The sequence below is a fragment of the Pyxicephalus adspersus genome, chromosome 11 (genome assembly GCF_032062135.1).
Source record: "Pyxicephalus adspersus chromosome 11, UCB_Pads_2.0, whole genome shotgun sequence".
Classification (NCBI taxonomy): Eukaryota; Metazoa; Chordata; class Amphibia; order Anura; family Pyxicephalidae; genus Pyxicephalus; species Pyxicephalus adspersus.
In genome coordinates this window covers 46,383,890-46,409,987 of record NC_092868.1, presented here as the reverse complement: position 1 = coordinate 46,409,987, position 26,098 = coordinate 46,383,890, and the positions used below count along the sequence as shown (strand labels likewise).

The 26,098-nt window shown below is 35.8% G+C and overlaps 3 protein-coding genes across 3 annotated transcripts; all 3 read left to right on the top strand.

The window, feature by feature from the left end:
* The first annotated feature begins 4,782 nt into the window (after nucleotides 1–4,782).
* On the top strand, nucleotides 4,783–5,724 carry LOC140340248 (olfactory receptor 5AP2-like). Its single transcript, XM_072425303.1, has one exon. It carries the CDS (start codon nucleotides 4,783–4,785, stop codon nucleotides 5,722–5,724), a length of 942 nt encoding a protein of 313 aa, XP_072281404.1.
* A 6,801-nt stretch (nucleotides 5,725–12,525) lies between these two features.
* Nucleotides 12,526–13,440, top strand: LOC140340246 (olfactory receptor 5V1-like). Its single transcript, XM_072425302.1, has one exon. The coding sequence runs from the start codon at nucleotides 12,526–12,528 to the stop codon at nucleotides 13,438–13,440; it is 915 nt and encodes a 304-aa protein (XP_072281403.1).
* A 10,079-nt stretch (nucleotides 13,441–23,519) lies between these two features.
* On the top strand, nucleotides 23,520–24,462 carry LOC140341069 (olfactory receptor 5A2-like). Its single transcript, XM_072426590.1, has one exon. It carries the CDS (start codon nucleotides 23,520–23,522, stop codon nucleotides 24,447–24,449), a length of 930 nt encoding a protein of 309 aa, XP_072282691.1. The 3' UTR covers nucleotides 24,450–24,462.
* Nucleotides 24,463–26,098: the final 1,636 nt, after the last annotated feature.

Sequence of the window (26,098 nt, the reverse complement as noted above, 5' to 3'; positions counted from 1 at the left end):
CATGATCGCCAGTAAAAAGCTGTCGGATAAGCGCGGCTCCGTGCGCGAGCTTTTCCGGTTGTTGAATAGCGCGATCGCGCACGATTCCGGATCGCTAATACGAATGCGCGACCGATAATCCGATTTTGCTTGATGAATCAGGGGCATTGTGTTTTCATTTATCTGCCGGAATATTAGTTTCTTAAGAATACCTTTGCTAAGAACTGTTGGCAAGTCAGTGTAACTATATAAACAATGTGAAATATGTAATAAAAAACATTTTAAATTGAAATAAAGATGTTCTTTTCTTGTGAAATTGGTATCCACAGAATTCTGTTACTTTCTGACTACAATGCATGTATCATGGAGCACTTTCGGAAGAAGTCAAAAGTAAAACCACAACTAATCAAAATAAACCATGGGACTCATTTATCAAAGGATGAACAGCTTATTCAAATGATAAATGGCTTCATTTATACATAAAACACACATTTTCATTTGCTTTGTGGCAGATTACCTTTATCAGCATTATAAAAAGGCAATCACCAGGTTCATGAAGCCAATATTTCCATATGTCAGACTATCAGATCACCAAATAGCATTTGATAGGAGCAATTGCCATTAGTTAATCAAATTGTGGATGTTTGTTTAAATGCTTAGTTTACCACTTTAACTGCCATTATTTTAGAAAAATGGCAATTGTGATCATGTAATTCATCAATGTAAGTCTATGGGTGTTTATGGACACTATAAAGGTATTGTGATGGTTGCAAAAAATGGTGATAAGGATATTGGCTAATATTGGTGGTTGGATAATTCTGATTTTTCTTGATTCTGACTCCAGGCTTATGCTAACTTCAACACACAACACAACACAAATATATATATATATATATATATATATATATATATATATATATATATTGTAACTATCAAACTATCACATAGGTAAATTTAGAGTGAACTTTTGATATTTTTAAAAGTTCTATGACTGTAATTTAGAAAGAATTGAAGCCGCATGGTTCATTCCCATCTCCTGTCCTGCTCAGTGCCTGGCATTCACTACCTGCTTCTTCCTGGCTCCATTGGTGCCAACCTATGCAAGCATACTGCTAGACATGGTACCCAAACAGACTACCATCCCAGAACAGTCAAATCATCCCTATGAGTAAGAAAAGAATAGCAGGTGGTAAACTTTGTATTGCACACCTAGTGTACACTCTTTCTTCTGCCTTTGTATGAGCCTTTCCCTACATTGTTCTACATCTTAGATGTGAGCCCTCCATCCTGGCTGTGATCGCTTCATCCTGACTGTTAGCATTTAATCTTGGCTGTGGCCATTCGGACCATGATACCTCTCCCTGGCTGTGATCCCTCATCATGGTTTCACCTTTCACCCATAGGGCCTGATTTATTAAAGCTCTCCAAGGTTGGAAAGGATACACTTTCATCCGTGAAGCCGGGTGATCCAGCAAACCTGGAGTGTATGTTGTCAAGAATTCAAATAGCAAATGACTTTGAAGAAATCGCTTTAGTTTTGCTGCATCACCCAGCTTCACTGCTGAAACTGTATCCTCTCCAGCCTTGGAGAGCTTTAATAAATCAGGCCCTTAGCTGTGGCCTCCCTGATCCTCATTATCACCTCTCCATCTTGGTTGTGGCACTTCATTCCTGATTGTGATTCCCCCAATACTGTCTGTGTCCCCCTCCACCCTGGCTTTGACCTCCTTCATTCTGGCTGTGACCCCTCCATCTGGCATTTGCCCTTGCCCATTTGCCCTTGTTCATCCTACAGTGGTAACTAATTGTCTCTGACCTGACATCCTAGTTATTGTTAAATTACTGCCTGTCGATTGTTATTATTACACAATAATTAATAATATGGCACTATCATATTACACAGCACTGTACAAAGTTGATAGTCATGTCACTAACTGTACCTCACAATCTAATGTCCCCACCATAGTCATATGTCATTAATGTAGTCTTAGGTCAATTTTGAAGGGAAGCCAATTAACCTTACTGCATGTTTTTGCGATGTGGGAGGAAACCGGAGTACCCAGGGGAAACCCACGCAGACCCAGGAGAACCCGCAATCTCCATGAGGATAGTGTCCTGGCCGGGATTCAAACCTGGGATCCAGCAGTGAAAAGGCAAGAGTGCTAACCAAGATGCAAGATCTATATATATACCTTGTATATATATATATCTACTTTTTACCTGAGTATACAGGAATCCTGCTTTAACTCGATTATAAACCTAGGGCACATAACACAGCTGTCATTGCTAATTTTAGTAAATAGAATATGAAATAGAAATAGAAATGGCAATAAAATTATTGCAAATTAATACATCCATGGTGCATTATTGTCAAAACATTTGTTTGAAAGGGAAAAATAAATAAAATTGTATGGGCTCTGTTTGTATATCTTTTTGTTCCCCTTTTTACAGGTTAGCACATTTTTGTACTTTTGAGTTTGTTATATTTGATCACTTTAAATTAAATTTTAGGCACTGCTGTTGGGCACCAGTAGATGGCACTATGTCCCTATGTAAAATGAGTAACAAACTCTTTAACAACTGCACTATCTCTGATAGAAAGTGTTTGTTAAACATTTACATGAGGACACAGTGCCAACTACTGGTTTGACCCAAGAAAAAATTGAGATTCTTTTTCTAATTGCATTTTCAGGGAAACTAAACTTCATACTTTACAAATCCTAAATACAGGTCAACCGGCAAAATATCAGTTGCCATAAGTTATAGCAGTTACTAAAACACAGTTACTATAACTTGTTTTATCATTATTGTTATTTTTATTTTATTATGTAATGCATGCAACAGATCAAAACATGCATGGAAAACATTATTTCATTTTTACAAATATGTTAAACTAAAATTAAGTATTTCTTTTAACAATGATTTGCTATGAAAATTGGATTTTTATTTATTTTACCTTTACTGTTGGGAAATTTTCTTTGCCAGTGGGAGAAATCTAAATCAGTTTGCCAAATTGTAGCTATCATCCCCTACCACACAAATAAGCCCTTGTGTTTTATTTCTGTGTCAAAATTAAAACAGCACAATTATTATTTAAGTGCAGCATTTTCATCTATAAGAATTGTCTTGAGAGCAATTTCGGGAGATTCGTCCTTCTTGCTTTATGAGACAACATAATAAAAGATAATGTGCCTCCCTATTATTATTAAGTATTACTCAAGGTTACCAGCTATGCCTGTGTAATACACAACTAATTCCTGCTTTGTGTTTTTTATAACATGCCAAAGCGACAGGAGGCTACAGAAATATAAAAAGAGAAAAGCTATACCTGTTCATTTTTATTGCAGAAATAAAATGAAGGACATTTTCAACAGCTTGGAGCATAATGTTCATTTCTCAGATTATTGAGTATTATATGTGCAGTATAGCTTGACTTAATTCATACAGAAAAAATGATACAAAAACCAAAGATATGTTTGACTATTCCAATGAAAATTCCAACCAAAACTATGCAAGCAATGCAGTGGGTTAAATGACAATTTTTGGGAATGGTGTGGCAAGTACAGATCTAGACTGGAAGGAATCCGGTCCCAAATCTCAGCCTGGCAAAATTCTATTTATGTTCACTGGACTGCAGCAAATATAAAAAACACAAATTTAATCCAGTTGGGTATTCCTTGAAAAATAATTACAATTGTTTTATGAACAATTGACTCTATATTGATCATAGTCTCCTATTATATTTTTCAAAGAGCGGTAGTAATAGAAGCCATTAGAGTTTGATGCTTGTTTTGGATGCGCAGAATAATGCAGCCCCTTCAAAATGAAAGTTGTGTTAATGTGCACAAAAGTAGCTTGAATTCATATAAGTTCAACTCTTTGAATATTGGAATTCTTTGTTATGTGACTTTCTCCAATTTTCTTTCCAAATATGTTGTAATAAATCCTTTTAAAAGAACAAACATTTGCTGAGGGCAATGAAAAGCACATATGCAACAGTGCACACTGTATGTTGGAGAACAATAAATGTTGAATGGCACAACACCACAGTGCACATCTACAATGTGTTACTGTGCATTGCTGTAACATTCCTTGTGTCATGGGGTCATAACATACGTGTCACGGTGGAGCTGTTTTTGGCACAAGATCAGATTTTGAATAGTTATTAGACACTTTCATAACCTACTGCAGCCAATAAAAGCCTATTGCACTTTTGCATATAAAACCTTTATTTTGTCTACCCTTGCACTGTGCAAGATTGTTGAAGTTTTTTTCCAAAAAAAGAAACCTTTTAGTTTTGAACATTCATAATGGCCACCTATATGGGCCTATATAAGATAGATAATACATAACAAACAAGTACATACTGCTCTAGGTCATTCTGAACATTGTCCAAGCAGATCCTATGATTGAAGGTCTGGCAAATCAATAATGAACCCATTAAGCCCATTCGCCGTGATACTGCTAAAATGTTTCATCTTAGAAAATTAAACAGGATAAGTTATGGTTCTTATGGTGGCCACATTGATGGACAATGATGCGAATATTCAATCCATGTTACTACACTGATGAAATGCAATAAAAATCACAAACTAAAGGACATCCGTTCTATTGTTTTATTGAGCTTTTCATTGATTTCAAATTTTTTCAAGGATATGGTGAATTTTGTTGATGAGTCTGATCTATTTCCCTGCATGGAATACAAATTTCTATGAGCATGGCTACCATCAGATCATGATACTTTAAGCTGCCATCCCTATTTGGAATGTGTATTACCTTGTCTTTGTAGAAACAGCTAATATAATGGCAAAGATAAATCAGACAGCGGTGTCTGAATTTATTCTTGTTGGTCTTTCTGAAAATCCAAAACTTCAGTCTATAATATTTGTTATTCTTCTATGGATTTATATGATTTCAGTGCTTGGAAACCTATCCCTTATCATCGCCTTTAGATTTAGTCCAAGTCTTCAGACTCCTATGTATTTCTTTCTTGCCAACTTCTCCTTTCTAGACATATGGTACATCTCATCTACAGTACCCAAAATGTTGTCCAGTTTGCTGTCTGGAAATAAAATTATCTCATTTTATGGGTGCGTCGTACAGTTGTACAGTTTCGGAGTATGTGGTGGCACAGAGTGCTATGTACTGGCGGCCATGGCATACGATCGATATAATGCCATCTGCCATCCACTGCTATATACCATCATCATGAACAGAGCAACTTGCTTTCAGCTTATTGCTGGCTCTTGGGTGATTGGCATAGTCAACATCTTAATCCACACAATCTTGACCTTCCAGTTGCCCTTCTGTGACAATAAGATAAACCAAGTATTTTGTGACATTCCGCCCCTACTAAAACTCTCCTGTATTGACACCTGGACCAATGAAATTGTCATCTTTTGTACAAGTGGTCTTGTAATACTTTGTTCTTTTATATTAATCATTTTATCCTATGTAAAGATCATATTGTCAATTTTAACAATCCACTGGACCACAGGGATAAAGAAAGCATTTTCCACTTGCACTTCTCACCTAATAGTGGTAACAATATTTTATGGATCCATCATATTTGTGTACCTAAAACCCAAATCAAGTTATGCCACACATCAGGATCAAATGGTGGCTGTCATGTACACTGTGGTGGCACCATTTTTAAACCCCTTTATTTACAGTTTAAGGAACAGTGAGGTGAAGAATGCTTTTGCTAAGATTGCTAAGTCTGTTATGACAATTAAAAAGCACTAAAGTGTATGCAAAGGTGCTTTTTAGGAACTATTAGGATTAATCTATTATGAATGCTGCAGCCAGACTCATCCATCCTTCCCTCCGCTCCTCTTCTGCTACATCTCTTTGTAGTTCTCTCCATTGGCTTCCATTTCACCTCAGAATCAAATTTAAGCTCCTGTGCTTTGCCTTCAAATCCCTACACAGTTACTGTCCCACTTACATTTCTGACATGGTTAAAAAATACTCCCCCTGCCGCTCCCTCCGCTCCTCCAATGATCTACTAATGACTTCCTCACTCATAACCTCATCACACGCACGGTTACAAGACTTCTCTAGAGCTGCTCCAACTCTCTGGAATGGTCTTCCTCGCCCTATTCGGCTTGCTCCTACTTTCTGCTCATTTAAAAGAGCACTCAAAACTCATTTTTTCAAACTTGCCTGTCTTCTTCTGTCTGCTAAACCCTCATTACTTCCCACCACTACATATCGCCCATCCTATTGTGTGTGAAATTCCCCCACCTACTAGATTGTAAGCTCTTCGGGGCAGGGTCCTCTCCTCCTGTATCACTGTCTGTATTAGTCTGTCATTTGCAATGCCTATTTGATGTACAGCGCTGCTTAATATGTTGGCGCTATATAAATCCTGTTTAATAATAATAATAATAATAAAAAAATTCGGTGTTGATTATTTATTGATATCCAGTTAGGAAGATTTTCTCCATACCTTGTCCTGGTTACAATTGTCAGAGAAACAAAAAGGAAAAGTTAAAAACTTAGAGTTGTCCTCCAACAGGAAGACCTTTACCTATGACAACCCCCCATAATGGGAATTCTGTTCACATTGGTGAGATTTTTTCCCATTTTTTGTATTTGCAGGAGAAGAAAATACACTTAGTGGGCACATAAAAAGTAACATGATAGAGGATTTATCCTTTTCCCATTATAGAACTAAAATGACTTAACATGGTTGCTTTGTAGAGGATTTAGCTTTGTAGGTAACAAATTCCTAATGATGAAATGAAAATGTATGCCTAATATTTACACAAAAAAACACCTCTTTTGCTACTGTATACATGCATACATATTGGGACTGATTTATTAAAATCTCCAAGGCTGCAAAAGATACACTTTCATCAGTGAAACTGGTGATCCAGCAAACCTGGGATGGATTTATTCAAAGTCATTTGCTATTTGCTAGTAAATGTTTTGAATCCTGGACCAGATTCATTTCAGGTTTGCTGGGTCACCTAGGTTCACTGATGAAAGTGTATCCTCTCCAGCTTTAATAAATAAGGCCGTATATGTCAAAATGATTGCATTATGTTTACACAGACATAGGTGTAAATGCTATTCCAATGCACCAATCAGCCTAAACATTTGAACTGACAGCTGAAGAAAATAAAATTTATTAGGCCTCTTGACAGTGACACGTATCATGAGGTAGAATACATTAGGTAACCATTCAGATCCTCAATGCTCAAAAATGGGCGAGCCTAAGATCATTAGGGACAAGAGCCAACATATGATAGCTAGATAATTGGTGACAGGATCTCCAAAATGACAGGGTGTGTGGGGGGGAGGGGGGTCCCCGTATGCATTGGTTAGCACCCATTGAAAGATTGAACATAATGTGTGTTGGTGGGAGGAAGCTCTTCTGGTCCAATCCCACAGTAGAGGTAATGTCGCACTAATTAATGACTTCTGTTCATCACTTCAAGCGCCTACAATGGTATCATAAACATCAGATATGATCAATGGAGTATTAGAAATTGGTGGCTAATAGATTATGAGGATTTCCAGGTGCACTTATGGGAGGAAGACATGCCAGCAAAAGCAGTACGACTTAAAGGATCTGCTTTGATCCTTTGATGCCACAGGACACCTTTGGAGGACTTGTGGAGCCCATGCATTCATGGGGTAGAGTTATTTTGGGGAACCTACACAATATTGAGCAGGTGTTTTTTTAATGTTTTTGTTTTATTAGTTTATATTATACTGCAAATAGTAGTTGCTCAAAAAATGTTGTGCAAATTGCTTGTATGTTGGTGTTTAATGCTAAAACCGTCTCTCTGTTTTTGTTGTTTTTCAATAAAACAAAGCCTTAGCTATGTGGCCAGCAACATTTTAACAACAAAATGCTTAAAGCAGAAAATAGTTCAGGCAGGATTTTTATTGCAAATTGGATTATGATCAAATTGTATACATTTGCAATTATGAAATAAAATTGATATGAATTAGATCAGGTCACCTGTTGCTAATACTCCGTTTTCCCATTTGCAATACATAAGTGGAAGGGACAACAAAAAGCTCAAGAGAGAGAAAATATTAACAATATACTGTCCTTTATTGAAAAACTTTGCCAGACTAAGCCGAAGAAAGACCAGCACATGCAGGATATATAGGAAGTGCCCTAGTAATGGTGGAATGCTGTGAAGAAGACTTTTATAAAGCAACACGACTACACACTAATCTTTAACTAAATAAAACAGATACAAAGTCCAACAGAGAGAGTCAAACCCTTCAAATTGGCAACAGTAGGTTGGAAAGTCAGCATTGAAATCATCCCAATAGTTTGGTTTTCAGTATATAGTAACCAAAGTAAAGATATCGTTAGCTTGGCATCTACCAAACCTCAAAACCGACATCATACCAACCATCCTCCACCAATCCAGACCTTCTTTTAGACAGTGGTTCATGTGCCCCGAAGGCCATTGTTTAAGGGATATGTTTTACAACACATTTGTCAGCCCTGTTTTAGTTTAAAGAAAACACAATTGATAGCATTAAGCATTCTTATTTTTGTGTTTTTAGGGGAATACATGCACACACAATTAGGAGATTCTGGTAATAACTGATCCCACATCCAGGAATGCCTATAATTAGGTGACCCACATTAGAGGGAACGTCATGAACACTGGCTTCTATAAAGGCATTGAGAAGTTGAGAAGCCTTGATAAATGGAAAAATGAATTAGTTGTTCTGGCTTATTACCTGTCATTGAACTTCTCTCTAAAAATGTCATTAAAAGTTCCTGAAAAGTTGTGAATATATTTGAACATTTTCTTACACAGAAGGCTTTTCTTAAGTACAAAGCAAAAGGGAACTGGAGAGCGTTATTTTATTCCATAGAGTCACTGTTATATTAATTCAAAGACACAGAGCAAAATGTATTTCACTTATTCCTTTGAGATGGCCATGTGAAAATAATTTTCTGAAATTTGACTTTAGAGAATTGTATGTGTATTTCCGAAACTTTTTATAGTTTTTTTGTAGCTTTGGAAAAGTTTCTCAGTAATTGGTCACATTTTGGTGATTTCCCTTCACTTCTGGTTGGAATTTGAGTGTAATCAATCAGTAAATCAGTGTAATCAACCTATTAGGAATTCAAACAGCATCAAGCAGCTGATGGAGGTTTCTTACACATGTTGATTCGCACATTTTCAAACTGAGTCCAATGTAAAAAGTTGGGTAAAACATTTATAAATAGACTCCCTAAAAAAAAAACAACACAATTTAAAAATACCACACTTTAAAAAAAAACATTTGTGAATTAAGGTAAAAAAATAAATTGCCCCTTATCTCTGTTTCTGTAAAGGAGAGGGTGGTTGTATTCCTGTTTGTTTGTTCCACTGGGATCCTATGAAATAAATGGGGCAATGAAGGGAAATGTGAATTAGCATGAATGATAATGATTTATGCAGTTGTATAAAATCAACATTTATACATAATCCATTTGAGATGTGAATGTGTGGTGAATTCAGTCTGCCTGATGATGAGCCTTGTGGGGGATAACTTTAGAGTTAGGACAAGTTGGAAAACTCTCAAGGGTGTTGACCAAGGAGCTAGAATAGAAGATAATATCTCCCAAGGATCTGCTTCAAAGACCTTCCCAGTTACCCTGCAGTATTTATGAACAACACAGCTGTGTGATAACTATTAACAGAGCTTTCACCACCCGTTCAGTAAGGCCCTCAATAGGACAGTAAATTTTCTGGAGGATGTCATCAGAAACAAATGTACAGAGGATTCTGGAAGTGGGGTTGGGAGGACGCCTGAGTGAAGGGTAGGCGCATATCTGTGGCTGAATGTGATATGGAGCCCAGCCAGGTTACAGGATATAGAGGACAGACTCTCGGCGTAACATATAACTTTACTTTGTCTTTTTAACTATTCTGTAACACCAACTGGAACTAATAGGAAGTGAGGTTGTGGAGTGTTTACTGCTTCGGCACACCAGGAAATGCTCCATGTAGGGTCTCCTTGTGGCAGCCCCCAATGAATAAATAAGGGGTACAGTACTAGTGCTGTTCACTGCCACCAGCTGTTAAATATTCAGATGCTGTTTTTTTGGATCCACCACTGCCACGCAAGGTGCTAGCCGTAGGGAGCCGCACTCAATCGGCAGGTGTGAGCGAGCCCTAATTCTAAATATTGTGAGACCAGCAGTTCTATGCCAAAGGACAGTTCAGCCATTTTTACTTTTAGTGTGATTTATTATCAACATAGATCAAAAGCAATATGTTTTTTGGTTTCCATCAGACTTGGAGCAATCTGAAACATTGGTACTTCCAGGCGATAAATCATTGATCACAGAAACAATCATGCCTGTAGCTCAAGCACAAAATTGATAGCAGAAATATGTGTAGGTTCTGAACCTTGGATGATCTGATATTGCAGATATACAGCCATGAAGCTCCATTTTTTGGAACGCATTTAAAACAAAATTTGAATTTTGTAAACACTGTTTGCTTATTAACAAAAAACATTTCTAGATTTCTCTTAAAAGTTTAGTTGAGTTTAAGTACATCCAATAGAGAATGTCCACCATTCAGATGCTGTCATCATGCATGAGGCTCAATGTTTTGTTGGCTTCCAAAAGTTTTAAAATGGTTGTCAAGGTAAATCACTTATGCAAAAGTTATTTTCTCTGTACACCACAGCAGTTAAAATTTCTCTTGAGACTTTTCTCCCAGGTTCATTTTTATTATATAACCATGAACAATCCTCATAACAAGTGTATTCTACTTACGTTCTATTTCTTATATGTTCAAATTTCTTCTATGTTCTATTTCTTCTAAGTTTCTTCTAAATTCAAATTCTACTTGTTCTATTTAATGCATCAAAAAATGCCTGTTTATGATAAAGAAAAAGTAACAGAATGGAATAATATTACCTTCGGTGGGCATGTTTATTGGAATACTGACATTACCATACTCTTTAAAAATCTTACATTTCCAGTAAGTTGCTTTTACTTAGTAGAAAATTTATTGTTTTACTATTACTATTTTTTTTATATGTACATAGTATGTATTTTTATCAAAAGCAGTCTCTTCAAATATTCAAATTTAAGGTCTCCAGGCATTCTTACGTACAAAAAGTTAAATGTGTGGGCCAAGTTAAAAAAACAGTAACATGGTACACCTTTAGAATTTATGAACATTTACCCATGCTTTATCATTTAAAGACCCTGTCAGTCTGTATGGTATGTGTTTTTTTTTTTGTTGGGTTGACAACATTCAACATTACTCATTGGCCAAGTTACTGAACCACTTTCTCGATCTTCTTATCCACAGTATTCGGGTTGATTCTAAATCACTTTGCAGAGAGGGGCAAAGGGCTACATGGTTTTATTTGGAATACCATATTTCTTTTATTCTATGAATGTTTAGAAAATCCCCTCTAATAAAGGGTATTGAAATTTTGTATTAATGTTTCAGTTTTCATTAAATATCCAATAATTCTATTTTTACAATGATGTGATGTGTTAAAAGATATGTTAATGTGCTTTTAAAGTAGCCAAGGATGGTTTGCATCGTCTAATGCCCTCTTTTCTTGCAGATTCATGTCAGCGCTGGAGGTAAGATTTTGAGATCTGAAATATCAACACCCAGTCCTGCCCATTGCTTTCTATATTGATTGCCTCTGTTGCTTACCCCCACCACCATATACATACGCAGTGCGTGAACTTCAGCATCTAAGAGGAGGTATGTAAGACACATATTAAGGAGGATTAGGCTCATTCAGGGAAAGTAAAATACATTTTGTTTACTTTATAAGGGGATAGTTGGTAAAGGGATTTGGATAGTTCACCTACAAAGGTGAATTATCACTTTGCAAAGGATGTGTAGTGAAAATCCACATAATACAGCGCTGCGTAATATGTTGGCGCTATATAAATCCTGTTTATTAATAATATTAATAATAATAATACCAAATCACAGGCCAGGAACACTTAAAAACAGGATTTTTGTTTTCACATGATTGGATGGTTGGAAGTTAGCCTTTCATTCTCTCATTTTAGGAAAGTTAAATATCCCTTTGTTATATGAACAGCCCTTATTCCTTTAGTAGACTGACCCGCACAGTATTGGTATTTAGTAGCCATTCTCAACCAGGGTTTTGTGGAACCTCCATAGGTTATTGGTGGTTCCTGAAGCTGTGGCATAGTCCCTGGACCACTACTACTTGGCAGAGCCAGTGGCAGGACACCAATAATTTTTTAGGTGATTGTAAAGGTGGCATTCTGACAACAAACCTTAGGGTCATTTCTATCATTACCTTAAATGAAACATACTTAAAATAAGTTTCCAAAATAATTGAAAAGTTTATTCTAAGATAAAAAGGCAATGGGTTGTTTAGGCTGATATCAGACCTGCAATTGGCTAGAGAAAAGGTTGTCTATTTTGGTTTTACAGCCACTCCAAAACAAAATAATGATTTACTACTATATCAAGGGGTACTGTATTATCCTGTATGTTTATAAATAATATCTTTCTTTTACAGAAAAAACAAATGAATAAAATGAGTACAAATAACACCATGGCAATTGGATTTATTCTTCTTGGATTTTCCAAGTTGGGGCAATATCAAATGTTCCTCTGTCCTCTGTTTCTTCTCTTCTATGTTATAACATTGGGTGGTAATGCGTCTATAATCCTTACATATAAATTGAGTCCAAATCTCCACACTCCAATGTACTTTTATCTGGCCAATTTATCCTTTTTAGAAATATTTTATGTGACCTCTACCATTCCAAAAGCATTGAATGATTTGTTATCAAACGGGAGTGCTATCTCTTTTTATGGCTGTGCAGTCCAAATGTACTGTGTCTTGCTTTTGGGAGGAACAGAATGTTATGTGTTGGCAGCCATGGCATACGATCGATATAATGCTATTTGCCAACCTTTGTTGTATACCAATATTATGAACAGAATAACTTGCATTAAGCATATCATTGGATCATGGTCCATTGGGGCAATCAATTCATTAATACACACGGCCCTTACATTTTCTTTGCCGTTTTGCAGGTCCAATCAGATTAACCATTTCTTCTGTGATGTTCCACCATTACTAGCATTATCATGTAAAGATACCTGGGTCAACGAATGGACAGTGTTTGGTGTAGCTAGTTTTGTTATAATCGGCTCATGTATTTTAACAATTTTCTCCTACATAAAAATCATCTCAGCAGTTCTCCAAGTACGTTCAAGTTCTGGGAGGAAAAAAGCTTTTTCAACCTGCACCTCTCACTTGATAGTGGTTGCAATGTTTTATGGCTCTGCAATTTTTATGTATTTTAGGCCCAAGTCAAGTTATGGGAATACATATGATAGACTAGTGTCACTAATGTATACAGTGCTTGCTCCTCTCTGCAACCCTTTTATTTATGCTCTTAGAAACAAAGAAGTAAAATCAGCAATCACAAGACTATTGTGCAAACGATGGAGACCTTGACTGTTGATTTTGTTCATAATAACTGGAGCAAAGGTTTGATTTACAGTATAGGTACAGAAGACATGATTGTATAATTTTCTTGAAGTTCAGCTATATCTTAGTGAGTTATAATACTATACTTTACTATATATATATACTATACTATACTAAGTATAGTATAGTATATATATAGTAAGTATATATATATATATACTATACTATACTAAGTATCCTGGGCATGTACTGTGCTGTGAGTTATTCTCAAAAATTCTCAAACACCACAACAAAGACAAAGTTGTGGAGGTCTGTTATTTTTTTTTTACTAGCTTTGCACATCTAGACCCTTGTTTACTTGTTAAGCTTGACAAAATTGGATAAAAACAACTAACAACAACAAAATATCAAAATGTAAATTGCACAAGACCAAAATACCTTGTTTACTGTGGCTCCTACATAACTTCTGTCCAACCTCATCTTGAGCTTACATTTTTTTTGTAAGCAGGATCGTGGTTGTATGATATCTTTTGAATCTCTCAAAATTACATTTATTTTAAAGTTCTCCAAGAGTTCAAGGTTTGAAATTGTTAATAACCCTAGTATCAAAAATAACTATTAGTACATGGTATACAGATTGGTATGCAAATTTTGTGTTGAGATAAAAACGTGCAGAAGCTCTATCATGCTTGTCAACACAATAATTCACTTATCCGTTTTGGATTAGCCTTAGCAACTTCTCAGACAAGTAATATGGGATCATCTGAGGCGCAGAGTCCAAGGGATGATGGGATGGTAACCCTAAAGGCTGCCAGGCTCTTTGCTGCAAAGTGCCCACCTAAAGAGGTTGGACAGAGAGTCTTCGGTGTGAAAACAGGTGATGTTCAACAGGCAGAAGAATGAGATCACAGCAAAGAGTTGTCAGAACTGGCATTAGGCAAGTGTAATCAAATGTCCAGGCAAGCAGTCAGGGCAGGCAAGCTAAGTTCAAAGTCCCAGCAAATGGTCAGCGCAATTAGTTATAGTGTTCAACACACAAAAGAAAGGTAGCTGGTCTGACCTTTTAGGGAGCCCCTGCTCCTTGGTCTGTGTTTGTGTATGCATTTCTGCCCCTGGACTTGGATTTTTTTTCTGGTTCAATTCTTTTTATTTCTATTAAGGTGTATCATTGGTCACCAAGACTACCATTGGTCCAAGGCTACCTCCACCTGAAATTCTTCAACAATTTCTGATCAATGATGTCAAAATTCCTTTCAGAGGGGCACGTCTTTTGGATAAAGAAGGAGATGGGATGCAGAGGAGCCCTGGGCCCAAACCGTTGTGATAAGATGGCACCAAAAGCAGATTCCAATTGAATCAGGAGGGGTTGGGATGTCTCAGGGTGGAAGTGGAGATGAATAATTACTTTATTCAGCCAAAAGCCGACTGAGCCCCAGAGGTCCAGAAGAAAGTAATGTGTGGGCTTATGAGCCTCTTCAGAGCGGCTACAATGATGGGGAATTCCTTAATGAAAAAAATGAAATTCCCTAATTTCCTTAATGGAAAATAAAATTGGCAAACCTCAAAAATTTTTAAGTGCCTCTTTGGTTGCTCAGAGTCAAACATTCCAATAATGCTGATACCTGATTGCATGGTGTTTATTAAAACACATTTTTGGGGGGTTTAGCATACAGCCCATGAACTTGGAGACAACCTGGGACCTTCTTGACATTATATGCTCCCCTAGAGATGAAAAAAGATCAAGATATCATCAAGGTAGACTACTAGAAAGACATTAAGGAAATTAGAGGAAACATATTTAAGTGCTGAAAGGATAATGGGAACAATGAAGAGGAAATTGCATCAAAAATTCCCAAAAGCCAGGTTGAACCGTTGTAAGAAGGGAAAGGTTGGTGCAGACTTGATGGTGGAGCCATCTGCAAGTCATAGGAGGAGAGGCTGCTTCTTCTTATGAAGGGGCACATGGAGTGGCTTGACAAGAGAGGCATCCAAGAAACAAGTACAAGTCCCTGAATGAAGGATTGCTGTACCATAATGGTTCTTTCAGTGCCCTGGAGGTATACGAAGAGAGAGATATGAGCTGAAAAGAAAAGGAGTAAAAAATGCTAGGGCCCATGGAGTTAACTCACCTCTCCCCTTACCTGATAAAGCTGAAGGTGACCAGGAGATCCACAATACAGGCAGAGGTTGACCTGGAATAGCCTCTGGTGCTCCTCTGCAGACAGTAAGTGTCTGGGTCATAACTGCATAGGTTCTGGACAATCCTTGGTGGAAAGAGGTGGAGTAGGTGTGGAGAACAATGGTGGTTACTCAACCAGGGTTCCTCCAGAAGTTCCTTGAACAGTGCACAATGTCTGCCTTTTAGGTTAATTACCACTGACACCTATGATTATGTTAGCTATCTGTATGCATGACATTATTCCCTCTGGCCAACAATGTAAGAGGCAATTCTTACCACTGACCACCATGTGTGTATTGTGAGCTGTGGAAAATGGGTATTGTTAGGGGTTCCCTAAGGGTTCCTTCATGCTAAAAAGGTCATAAAGGCTTCTCTAGATGTTGTTAGGTGTTCCTTGAGATGTTAATGAAATGAAGTTTATAAAAATCAAAAATGTAAAATAAAGAAAAGCTAAAATACAAAACATAAGAAAAAATCTTTTTCAAGATTCTTTATTGACAACACCCTCTTTACATTAATCTTGGGGAATAAAGGGGTGCTAAAACCCAAATAGTCCTTCTATGAGACAGTCATATGACTTGTATTACCTTAAATATATTTTTATTTTTTTTAATTAATACATTTCTTACATAGAAGATATTTTTCTAAAATGCCACAGCAGAATATTAGATCTCTCCAAAGACTATTCCCCCAGGCTTACATTTCAATATATATAACGCCTTGAAAGCCTGTGTAAGTCATCTGTATACTCTTCTTGTTCTGCAAGCCACCTCGTAATTGAATGCAATTTACAGAAAACGTATTTAGTCAAATACTGCTCTCCCTAAATATCTGCAATATTTAACGCAAACAAATATGCCTTAAAAGTTTCATTTTTTTTTTCATTTACCCTCCCTGTATATGTTAGTATGCGTCTCTTATGATGAGACTATACTTGTAATATGAAAACATGCAAAACCTGACTTTAACAATGCTTGCCAAAAGTAACTCACCAGATCTTTTGACTACATCCTTAATTTTTATTAAGGTGGCAGCATTCTTAAGGATTTGAATTGTATTGTTTTAAATGAATGATATAGCCTAAACATTAATGACACCATCCAAACCTTTTTATGTCATAATACATTTGTTTATTAACTCAGATAAAGGGATTCAAATAAACATGGACATCCTTACCTGCCTCTAGTGTGAAGGAGGTGTTAGGATCATGGATGTTTGCAGCTTGTTAATGTTAGTTTTATTGAGTGCAGGCTTAACCATGAATGCTTAAGAGTCCAATAAAGAGGGGTAATCTCCTCAACGGGGGACATTCATTAAAAAAATACAAGACAGAGATACTAATCATTCCATACTCTAGCCAAAAGTAATACAATAGTTTAACTTTGTAATCCAAACAAAGGTGTTATTGTAAACTGATTTGCAATTGAGTCTATGGTTAGTTTAAACAAAGTTAAAATTTAGTGTGTTAGGAATACCCCATCAAGTGCAAGGAAAACTAGAGAATCTTTATTTGCCCTTTATTGGTTGGCTGGAGTCAGCACAACTTCACTTAATTTACTAAGATCAGTTAATTTCTTCGCAAATTGGTTTCTCTCTTTAAAAAATAGATATTCACACTTTTTTAAAAAAGAAATCTTGTGTGTTATTGTCACAGAGTACAGTAAACCAGGAACAATTTCCAACAATAAGAAAACTGATCCACCAAAGATCTTTTTGGCTATCTGTAAGGGTGACATTCTTTCCCCCAGCCAGGGATGTAGGAGGCATTCTTCCCACCGATAACCATACTAATGTACTGTGAGCTGTTGAAAATGCTTTTAATTGTCAGGGGTTTCCTAAGAACTGAAAGTTATATCAAGGGTTTCTCCGTGTAAAAATATGGAGAAAGGTCACTCTAGGGTTCAACGAGCAGTGGCTGATTGGCCTTCCTTTAAATCGGCTTGCATAGTCCCTGGACCAACATCACAAGGAAAGGCCAGTGGCATGACACCAATAAAATACTTTTAGGTGGTATTCTGACAACAGGATCTTAGGAGTTATTTTTCCTCCTAATTAGCTCGTAATTATTAGGAATTATTTTTCATCCTGTATTTAAAATAGATTCCCCAAGATATGATATTTACTGGAAGGTAAAAAGGTTGAGAAAGGCTCATTTAGGCTGCCTTTATTTGTACTTTTTTGTTACTATCAGGAAACTGACCCTGAATAATGACATCTGGCAGCTATTGCAGCTGGGAATGTAAAAAGACCACAGCAGCATTGGGATAAAACAAAGAATGGAGAAAAAGTTGTCCAGTTTGGGTTTACATCTACTCCAAAACAAAACTGTGGTTTTCTACAAATTATTCAACTTGAAAATGTATAATTCTGTATGTGAATAAATAATATCTAACTTTTGCAGAAAAAAAAGAAAATGGGTACAAATGACACCCTAGTAAGAGAATTTCTTTTTCTTGGATTTTCCAAGTTAGGGGAAATTCAACTATTGTTCTATCCTTTGTTTCTTCTCTTCTATGTCATTACAGTGAATGGAAATGCATCTATAATCCTTGGATATAAGTTGAGTCCAATTCTTCACACTCCAATGCACTTTTATTTGGCTAATTTATCTTCCTTGGAAATAATTCTAGTGACCTCTACCATTCCAAAAATGTTGTATGATTTGTTATCAAGTCGTAAAGCTATTTCTTTTTATGGCTGTGCAGTCCAAATGTACTGTGTCTTGCTTTTGGGAGGAACAGAGTGTTATGTGTTGGTAGCGATGGCATACGATCGATATGATGCTATTTGCCAACCTTTGTTGTATACCACCATTATGAACAGAATAACTTGCATTAAGCATATCATTGGATCATGGCCCATTGGGTCAATCAATTCATTAATACACACAGCCCTTACATTTTCTTTGCCGTTTTGCAGGTCCAATCAGATTAACCATTTCTTCCGTGATGTTCCACCATTACTAGCACTATCATGTAAAGATACTTGGGTCAATGAATGGACAGTGTTTGGTGTGGCTAGTTTTGTTATATTCGGCTCATGTATATTAACAATTTTCTCCTACATAAAGACCATCTCAGCAGTTCTAGATGTACATTCAAGTTCTGGGAGCAAAAAAAACTTTTTCAACCTGCACCTCTCACTTGATAGTGGTTGCAATGTTTTATGGCTCTGCAATCTTTATGTATTTTAGGCCCAAGTCAAGTTATGGGAATACATATGATAGACTAGTGTCACCTATGTATACAATGCTTGTTCCTCTCTACAACCCTTTTATTTATGCTCTTAGAAACAAAGAAGTAAAATCAGCAATCGCAAGACTATTGAGCAAACGACTGAGATCTTTATTGTTGATATTGTCAATGTGTAACAGACATGATTTTATCATTTTCAGATATATCCTAGTCAGTTACAATACTTAAAGTTTCTGTAAAAATACAGAAAAACAAGAACAAAAGGGACTTATAAGGCATTCATTCTACATACCATATACATATAATAATGCATATTATACTTATGTTACATTGTTATATGTATGTATATACATATATGTTACATATGCATATTATATATAACATATATATGTCCGGTAATTGATTGGTTTTCTCCTAAGATATTGGCCTGGGGCCCATCCTGTCACTCCCAGTGTTTGTTCAAGGTCAAGCCTCTAAAGTTGCTCGCTCTTTCCACATCGGATGTTGCTGTTTCCATCTCTACACAGTACATGTTCTCCAAACGTAATGCTGAACAACTTCCCCCACACTGGACTTATGACTGTGCCATTGACCTCATACCGAATTCTACACCTCCCAGAAGTCATGTATACCCCCTCAGTCCCCCTGGGACAAAGGCCATGAGAGAGTACATTAAGGAAAATCTGAAAAGGGGATTTATACGCAAGTTTTCTTCCCCTGCTGGCACTGGGTTCTTTTTCATTCATGTTTGGAATGTTTCTTTTTGGAAATGTTTTATCTACAACATGTTGTCCACTTTCTAGTCAAACCATAAAGCATTTGCTTATTATGGCTGTGCCACTCACATGTATAGTAAGGCCTGTAACTTGTGAAACAATGGGCAGAATGACTGCATGACAGGGTGAAAAAGGGTTGCAGAGAGCAAGGAGTTGAGTTGGATTAGTGGGGAAAGGGTCTGGTTACAGGATTAGTAGGTCTGGTAAGGGGTTGGACCAAGGAAGTTCAAGCTGGCATGGTTAAGTAGGAGAGGGCAGACATTGAAAGGGGGCAGGTAAGGACCATGAAGAGATTGCTGGTGTTAACCTACAGAGAAGTTAATATAAAAAGGAGTTATGAATCTGAATATTGTTGTCCCCCAAAAAGGATGGTTTGCCCATTGATATAAGTTGTGTTATATAGGACCTTGACATAATATTGTATAGAAAGGAGTGAAAATAACTGTACAAGTTTTTTAAAATGTTGTAAGTTATGAATAAACATTATTGTTACGAAAGTAAAATTTCGAATAATTATATGAAAAAATAAAATTCTTACAAAATGTGTGTAGTTTGATGTTTGTTAGAGTACAAAGGGATTAAATGTGGGAAGGGAGCTCAATGGAACTCTCATCTTTTTTCCCGGGTCTTGTTTTCTACTTCTGGCAGAAACGCTCTATGACGAGAGCTTTATGTTGACTGCCACAGTATACGGTCAATTTAACTTAATTTGCTAACCCATAATATTTACTATTTTGGTGGTCCGCAGCTCTGGCCAGTGCGCCCCCTAGCGGGGTCAGGAGAATGACCCCTGAGCCACAGACCATGTTCCCCGTATGGAAGGCAGGCTTAAAGAAGTGGGCGGCTCACATTTGCGATGGGAAAGTGGGTGGGTCCGTACTTTCTTATTTAAAGGAAAACAAGCAATTATTCTTGATCATTTATATTTTTTCAGTTTACAGAAATGTGTGTATTATTATCACATGTTATCACAAGTCCAGTTTCTCTTTGTTGGAAATATTGCAGGTGACAGTTATCATTCCTGACTTGCTGCCCAACTTGTTGTTAAGTTGTAAAGTCACTTCTTTTTATGGCCATGGCATTCAAATGTATGGTTTGCTGCTTCTGGGTAGAACAGAGTTCTAATTGTTGGCAGCCACGGTGTACAATCAATATAACTTATTTTGTCAGCTTCTACTATATACCATTATTATAAAAGAAGTAGTTTGCATTTTGCTGGATCATGGTCTATCTGGGAAATAAGTACCCAATGCACACATACCTTGAGTTGTTCTTGCCATTGTGCATCTAATCAAATAAAAGGATTGGTCCCTCTATTAAACCAATAGGCCTGTATTCACACAGGTGGATGATATAAAGTCCAAGTACTTTAAAGTACATTCATCCATCTGACATGGCACAGAGCTAATTTTGTTTAAGGACACATCTAAAAGTTGTAGAGAAAATTATAAAAAAAAGTTTCTGCATAAAACAATGAAGTATAAACTTTTTTCTTCCAAGGTGAGATAGAGCCTAGGGAGGTTTCCCCAAAAGACCTGAAGATAATATAATATAAAGCAAGTGAAACCAAATAGTCACACCGCTGGCACATTATATCTCGGAATGAATTACCATTTAACCCAAGCTGGCAAAATAATAAAGGTATTACATTTAGATTTGGATTTCATATTATTTACCACTCTGCAGTGTTCAGCTATTCACACATGGGATCAAATGATTCATTAGATTGTAACCCTATATATGATATTTATGCTCCGCTTTTATGCTTCAAGACAACTTGTATACATCTCTGGTATATCTGCAAGGATGCTTGCAAATAATCTGATTTCAATGTACATATTGTGGAGGAAGAATTTCAGTACCAAAAGTCTTGGAAGACACCAAACATCTACATATTTGTTCTATTACCTTTCACCTGCCAAACTCCCTGTTAATAATAATATTAATAATTAATATATTTATTTATTAATAATATTAATACTACCACAATATTATTTATTATATTATTGTTTCAGGAATTATAGGGTATTGTATATAAAAGGTGAAATTATAGTTTAGGTTACTGCATCCCCATTATTGATTTTTATTAGTATAATTCTTAATTATTTTTAATATTATCACTATTATTAATATTATTATTAATAATAAACAGGATTTATATAGTGCAAACATATTACGCAGCATTGTACATTAACTACACATTCTTTTTTCTTTTCCAAAAACAAAAAAGTTGGGTTTTACGGGACTTTGAAAACTTTGAAAGTGTTCTTACATACTGTACATAAATATACATACTGTATATTTATTAAAAACATATACATTATTAACAGATTAGTTGATTACAGGTACATTTACATTTTGCACCAACATTAGAAATCCCCATTTGTTCCTAAAGCGTTTTGCAATATGAGCTTCATCAGAAGAACTTTTTTAGGAGATTCCATTATAAGAGTAAATCAGATATAACAACTTCATTAAATAGTTTTTACACAACTACACAACTGTTTTTAATCCTGATGGGATCCTATTAGTTTTTCACATGACCAAGATCTATTTTGTTCACAGGACGTACTTATCCGGCAAAGTAGGGTTGAACTCCGAATGGTGATATAAGTTGTTACAACTTCTTGTTTATTCCTCAAAGGGTAACTATCATTTTGATTGTAAAATGTAAAGTTTTGAATACATTCTTTATATACTAAAATCTAGGAAGGGATGGAGATTGGTGTTCATCGCACCTATACCTTTATTGTCTACCTACAGATATTTGCAACACGTTATGTTTTCTCTGTTTTATGTCTTGTTACTGATTTTGCAACACTTTTTGAATGAATGTTTAGGTTTGCAATATATAAATAAATTAAAACAGGTCCAAAGCTGTAAAAGAATAAAATAACTTTCCTAAAGAAAAATTATAGTCTAATCCCTTTTTTTATCCTTTTTTGTGGAAATGAATAAAAAGGGGGTTGGAACCTCTGTCATACCAAAAAATCCCTCTAAAAATTGTTACCCAAATAGGAAGTAGGCAGAAATCTCCCCAATGGGGCACTATTAAAAAACCTAGAAGAGACTAGAGACAGCCATGGCAATGTTAATAATATTTGTTCCCCAGCTTTCCTTCTGTTGCTCTTACCAATACCTTCCGTCCACCCCTACCTCGTCACTTTCCCTGGGTTTCTGTCTTTACTTCCTTTGTTCCCCCCTACTTTTTTCTGACACCTTTAAATAAGTCAGAGATTTATTGCTGGCTGTTTGTTTTGCTCCTGTCTTATTCAGATTTTTTCCGCAGGCTATATGGGCTAACTCAGGGTTGATATTATCGTAACAAAATTCACATTTGTTTCTGTGTAACCCTATAGGTTTTAATATAGGTCTATGAAACCAGAAACTGGCTGTTATATCATGGTTGTCTTGTAACTGTGGTTTATTTTTCTTTTGTTTTGTTTTCTTCTTTTTTTTATGTGTCATTTGTGTTTTTTTCCTCTACCATCAACCTTTTGTCTGTAACATTCTGTGTGTATTTGAAAAGACTTAATAAAATAGATTTTCACAAAATCCTAGCGGACAGTCTAAAGCTTCACTGTTATCCAGAGCAACAACACCAACAAATCTTAACATCAAAAATTACAACATAACAGCACTGATATGAATTAATTCAGAAACTACCATAACATTTTCCAAAAAAAATTGTATCTTTTTAAATGAACTTTATTTGTAATTTGAAACAAAACCAGTAATTTATCAGGACAACGATTTCTTTGAATATTTTTTGATCATATATGGATCATATATGCACAATTTTGATCAACAATTATAGCAACATTTATTAATATATATATAATCAATATTTTATTTTCTACTTTCCAAAATGTCACAAAATTTTACAGAAAATGAAATATGTTTTTCACATTTTGTTGTTATATTTTAAGGGGTTCACTGCAACAAGGTAGGAAAAACATGAAGAGGTACAATCATACTTTTTCAGAGTTTATCTTAACAGGACTTTCAGAGATTTCTGAACTTGAACAGTTCCTCTTTTTGATATTCCTGGTTATTTATTTAATTACAGTGAGTGGAAATGTTTACATAATTGTTGTTTACAGATTCAGTTCGATTCTCCACAAACCAATGTACTTCTTCTTGGCCAACTTCTCCTTTCTGGATTCTTGTTATATCTCGGCCACTGTCCTCAAGATGTTATCCAACTTCCTTTCTCAAGAGAAGACCATTTCTTTCTATGGTTGCGCTCTACAAATGTACTTTGTCTGGCTGTTTGGCGGAACAGAGTGTTATATACTCGCTGCCATGGCTTATGATCGATATAACGCTTTATGCAGACCACTTTTATACAACGTAGTCATGAGTAAGTCTATGTGCGTCCAGCTTATTTGTGGATCCTGGATTATTGGAGCCATAAATTCTCTTATCCACACCATACTCACCTTTTCTTTGCCATTTTGTAGCAACAAAATCAACCACTTCTTCTGTGATGTCCCACCTGTTCTTGAACTGTCATGTACAACCACATGGATCAACGAACTTGTCATATATGTCATAAGTGGATGTGTCATCATAGGCTCATGTATATTAATATTGGTTTCCTATATAAAGATCATCTCAACTGTTCTTCAAGTCCATGCAACCACTGGGAGGCAGAAAGCTTTCTCCACTTGTACCTCTCATTTAATAGTTGTTACTGTGTTTTATGGTTCTGGTATTTTTATGTATTTTAGGCCCAAATCTAGTTACGGCATGGATCAGGACAGACTGATCTCTGTTATGTACACAATTATTGCACCAATGTTAAACCCGTTTGTGTATAGCCTAAGAAATAATGAGGTTAAATTAGCTACGAGAAAACTCCTGTATGGTTTAAGGAAACAGTAGGCATTGTAATAATTATAATGTTTTTTAATTTTCAATTCATTCCAAGATACATTATCCAAAAGTTGAAAGCTCTTGGGAGTGCAGAATACTCCAACTATACAGGTAGTCTCCGAGTTAAGGACATCTGACATATGGATGACTCCTAAAAATGAATGGGGCTTCCCTGCTTGTTCGTTCAGGATGGAGGCTTGGCGGGGTCAGTTTGCATGACTTGCAGAAGAAATCTTTTGCTGTTCTGCAACATCTTGTAACTCTTTATTGACCAAGACAAATACTGCAGTTGTTTTGTTTGTGTTTTCTTTTTTTGCATATCAAAGCACAGCTTGCAGTTAACAAATGTCTGGCCTCCATAATGTTTTTTTTTTATTGCTTTGTTTGTATGCTTTGTGAAAAACTCACAGTGAGGATTTTATGCAGTAACTGACACCACACTGCCTAATAATATTTTGAGACAAACATCTGTCTTAATTGCATTTATTAAAATAATGTACCTGTTCCCACTTACATACAAATTCAACTTAAGAACAAACCTATAGTGCCTATCTCATATGTAATCTGATGACTATATATATATATATATATATATAAACATCTGCAAAGTTGAACCATCTTTATGTTACAAGTTGAAAAAAAAAGAAACCATAAAAAATGATAGAGCAGTATTCTCTTACTCTATAATCCAAAATTATGTTTAGCCACCTCCTAAATATTGCAGTACAACAAACATGAGAAAATATTGCTAAAATGCTTATGGCTTCATCCAAAGGAATACAACCAGTTGTGTGGGATGGACAGATGTAGCAATAAAACATTAAATACGTTTATTCACGTCTAAAAAAATTATACTATTAGATTTAAAAAAAAATCTAGTATATAATATCAATCACAGATAAAGGTTTAAGGTTTTCAACAATTTACCATGATATTCATATGAATCACAACATGTTTCAGGGGAACAACTTGCTTCTTCAGGGGGAATATCACATTCAGAAAACAGGCTTCAACTGTTTGGATTAAGGCCAGCAAATGTTGGCCCCAAAGGTAGATATTAAACAGCCAAAAATATATGTGCTTTAAAGACAGATCAATGGATACTCCATCAGAAGGAAACCAGTGTATATAAATCCTGTTTAATAATAATAATAATAATAATAATAATAATAAATAATAAGTAGGTCCAGTGCTCAAGCTGTTTAAAAATGTAGAGAATAAAAAAATATTGCCAAAGTGTTTAATAATACCATGTGACACTCTCCTACCTTTTCAGTCCCAGTTCCATGACATTTGGCTAAGACTAACTGTATTTTATATATGTGATATACAAATATTGCTTTCTGTATTTTTTTTTAATGAATAAAGTTTGGTTTTGCTTTAACAACTATAAAGCTAATGACTATATAGGCTGATCTCTTGATTCTGGCTGGAGGAGATTACATATAGCACAGGTTAATATAAACTAATATATATATCTTATTTCAGCAAAGCTTCAAAGTTTGCACAATAACATTAGTAAATCACTTTGTTTTACATCACAAAGTTAACAAAGTTGTACAATATATTGAGAAATTCTGCCGGGAAATGCCCAAAGTTAACAAAGTTGAACTTTAGCAAAAGAAAAACAAATCAGGAAACATCTGTCCCTGGTTTCA

Excerpts from the sequence above, each read along its gene's own strand:
- LOC140340248 (XM_072425303.1), top strand. The coding sequence starts at position 4,783 with ATGGCAAAGATAAATCAGACAGCGGTGTCTGAATTTATTCTTGTTGGT.
- LOC140340246 (XM_072425302.1), top strand. The coding sequence starts at position 12,526 with ATGGCAATTGGATTTATTCTTCTTGGATTTTCCAAGTTGGGGCAATAT.
- LOC140341069 (XM_072426590.1), top strand. The coding sequence starts at position 23,520 with ATGAAGAGGTACAATCATACTTTTTCAGAGTTTATCTTAACAGGACTT.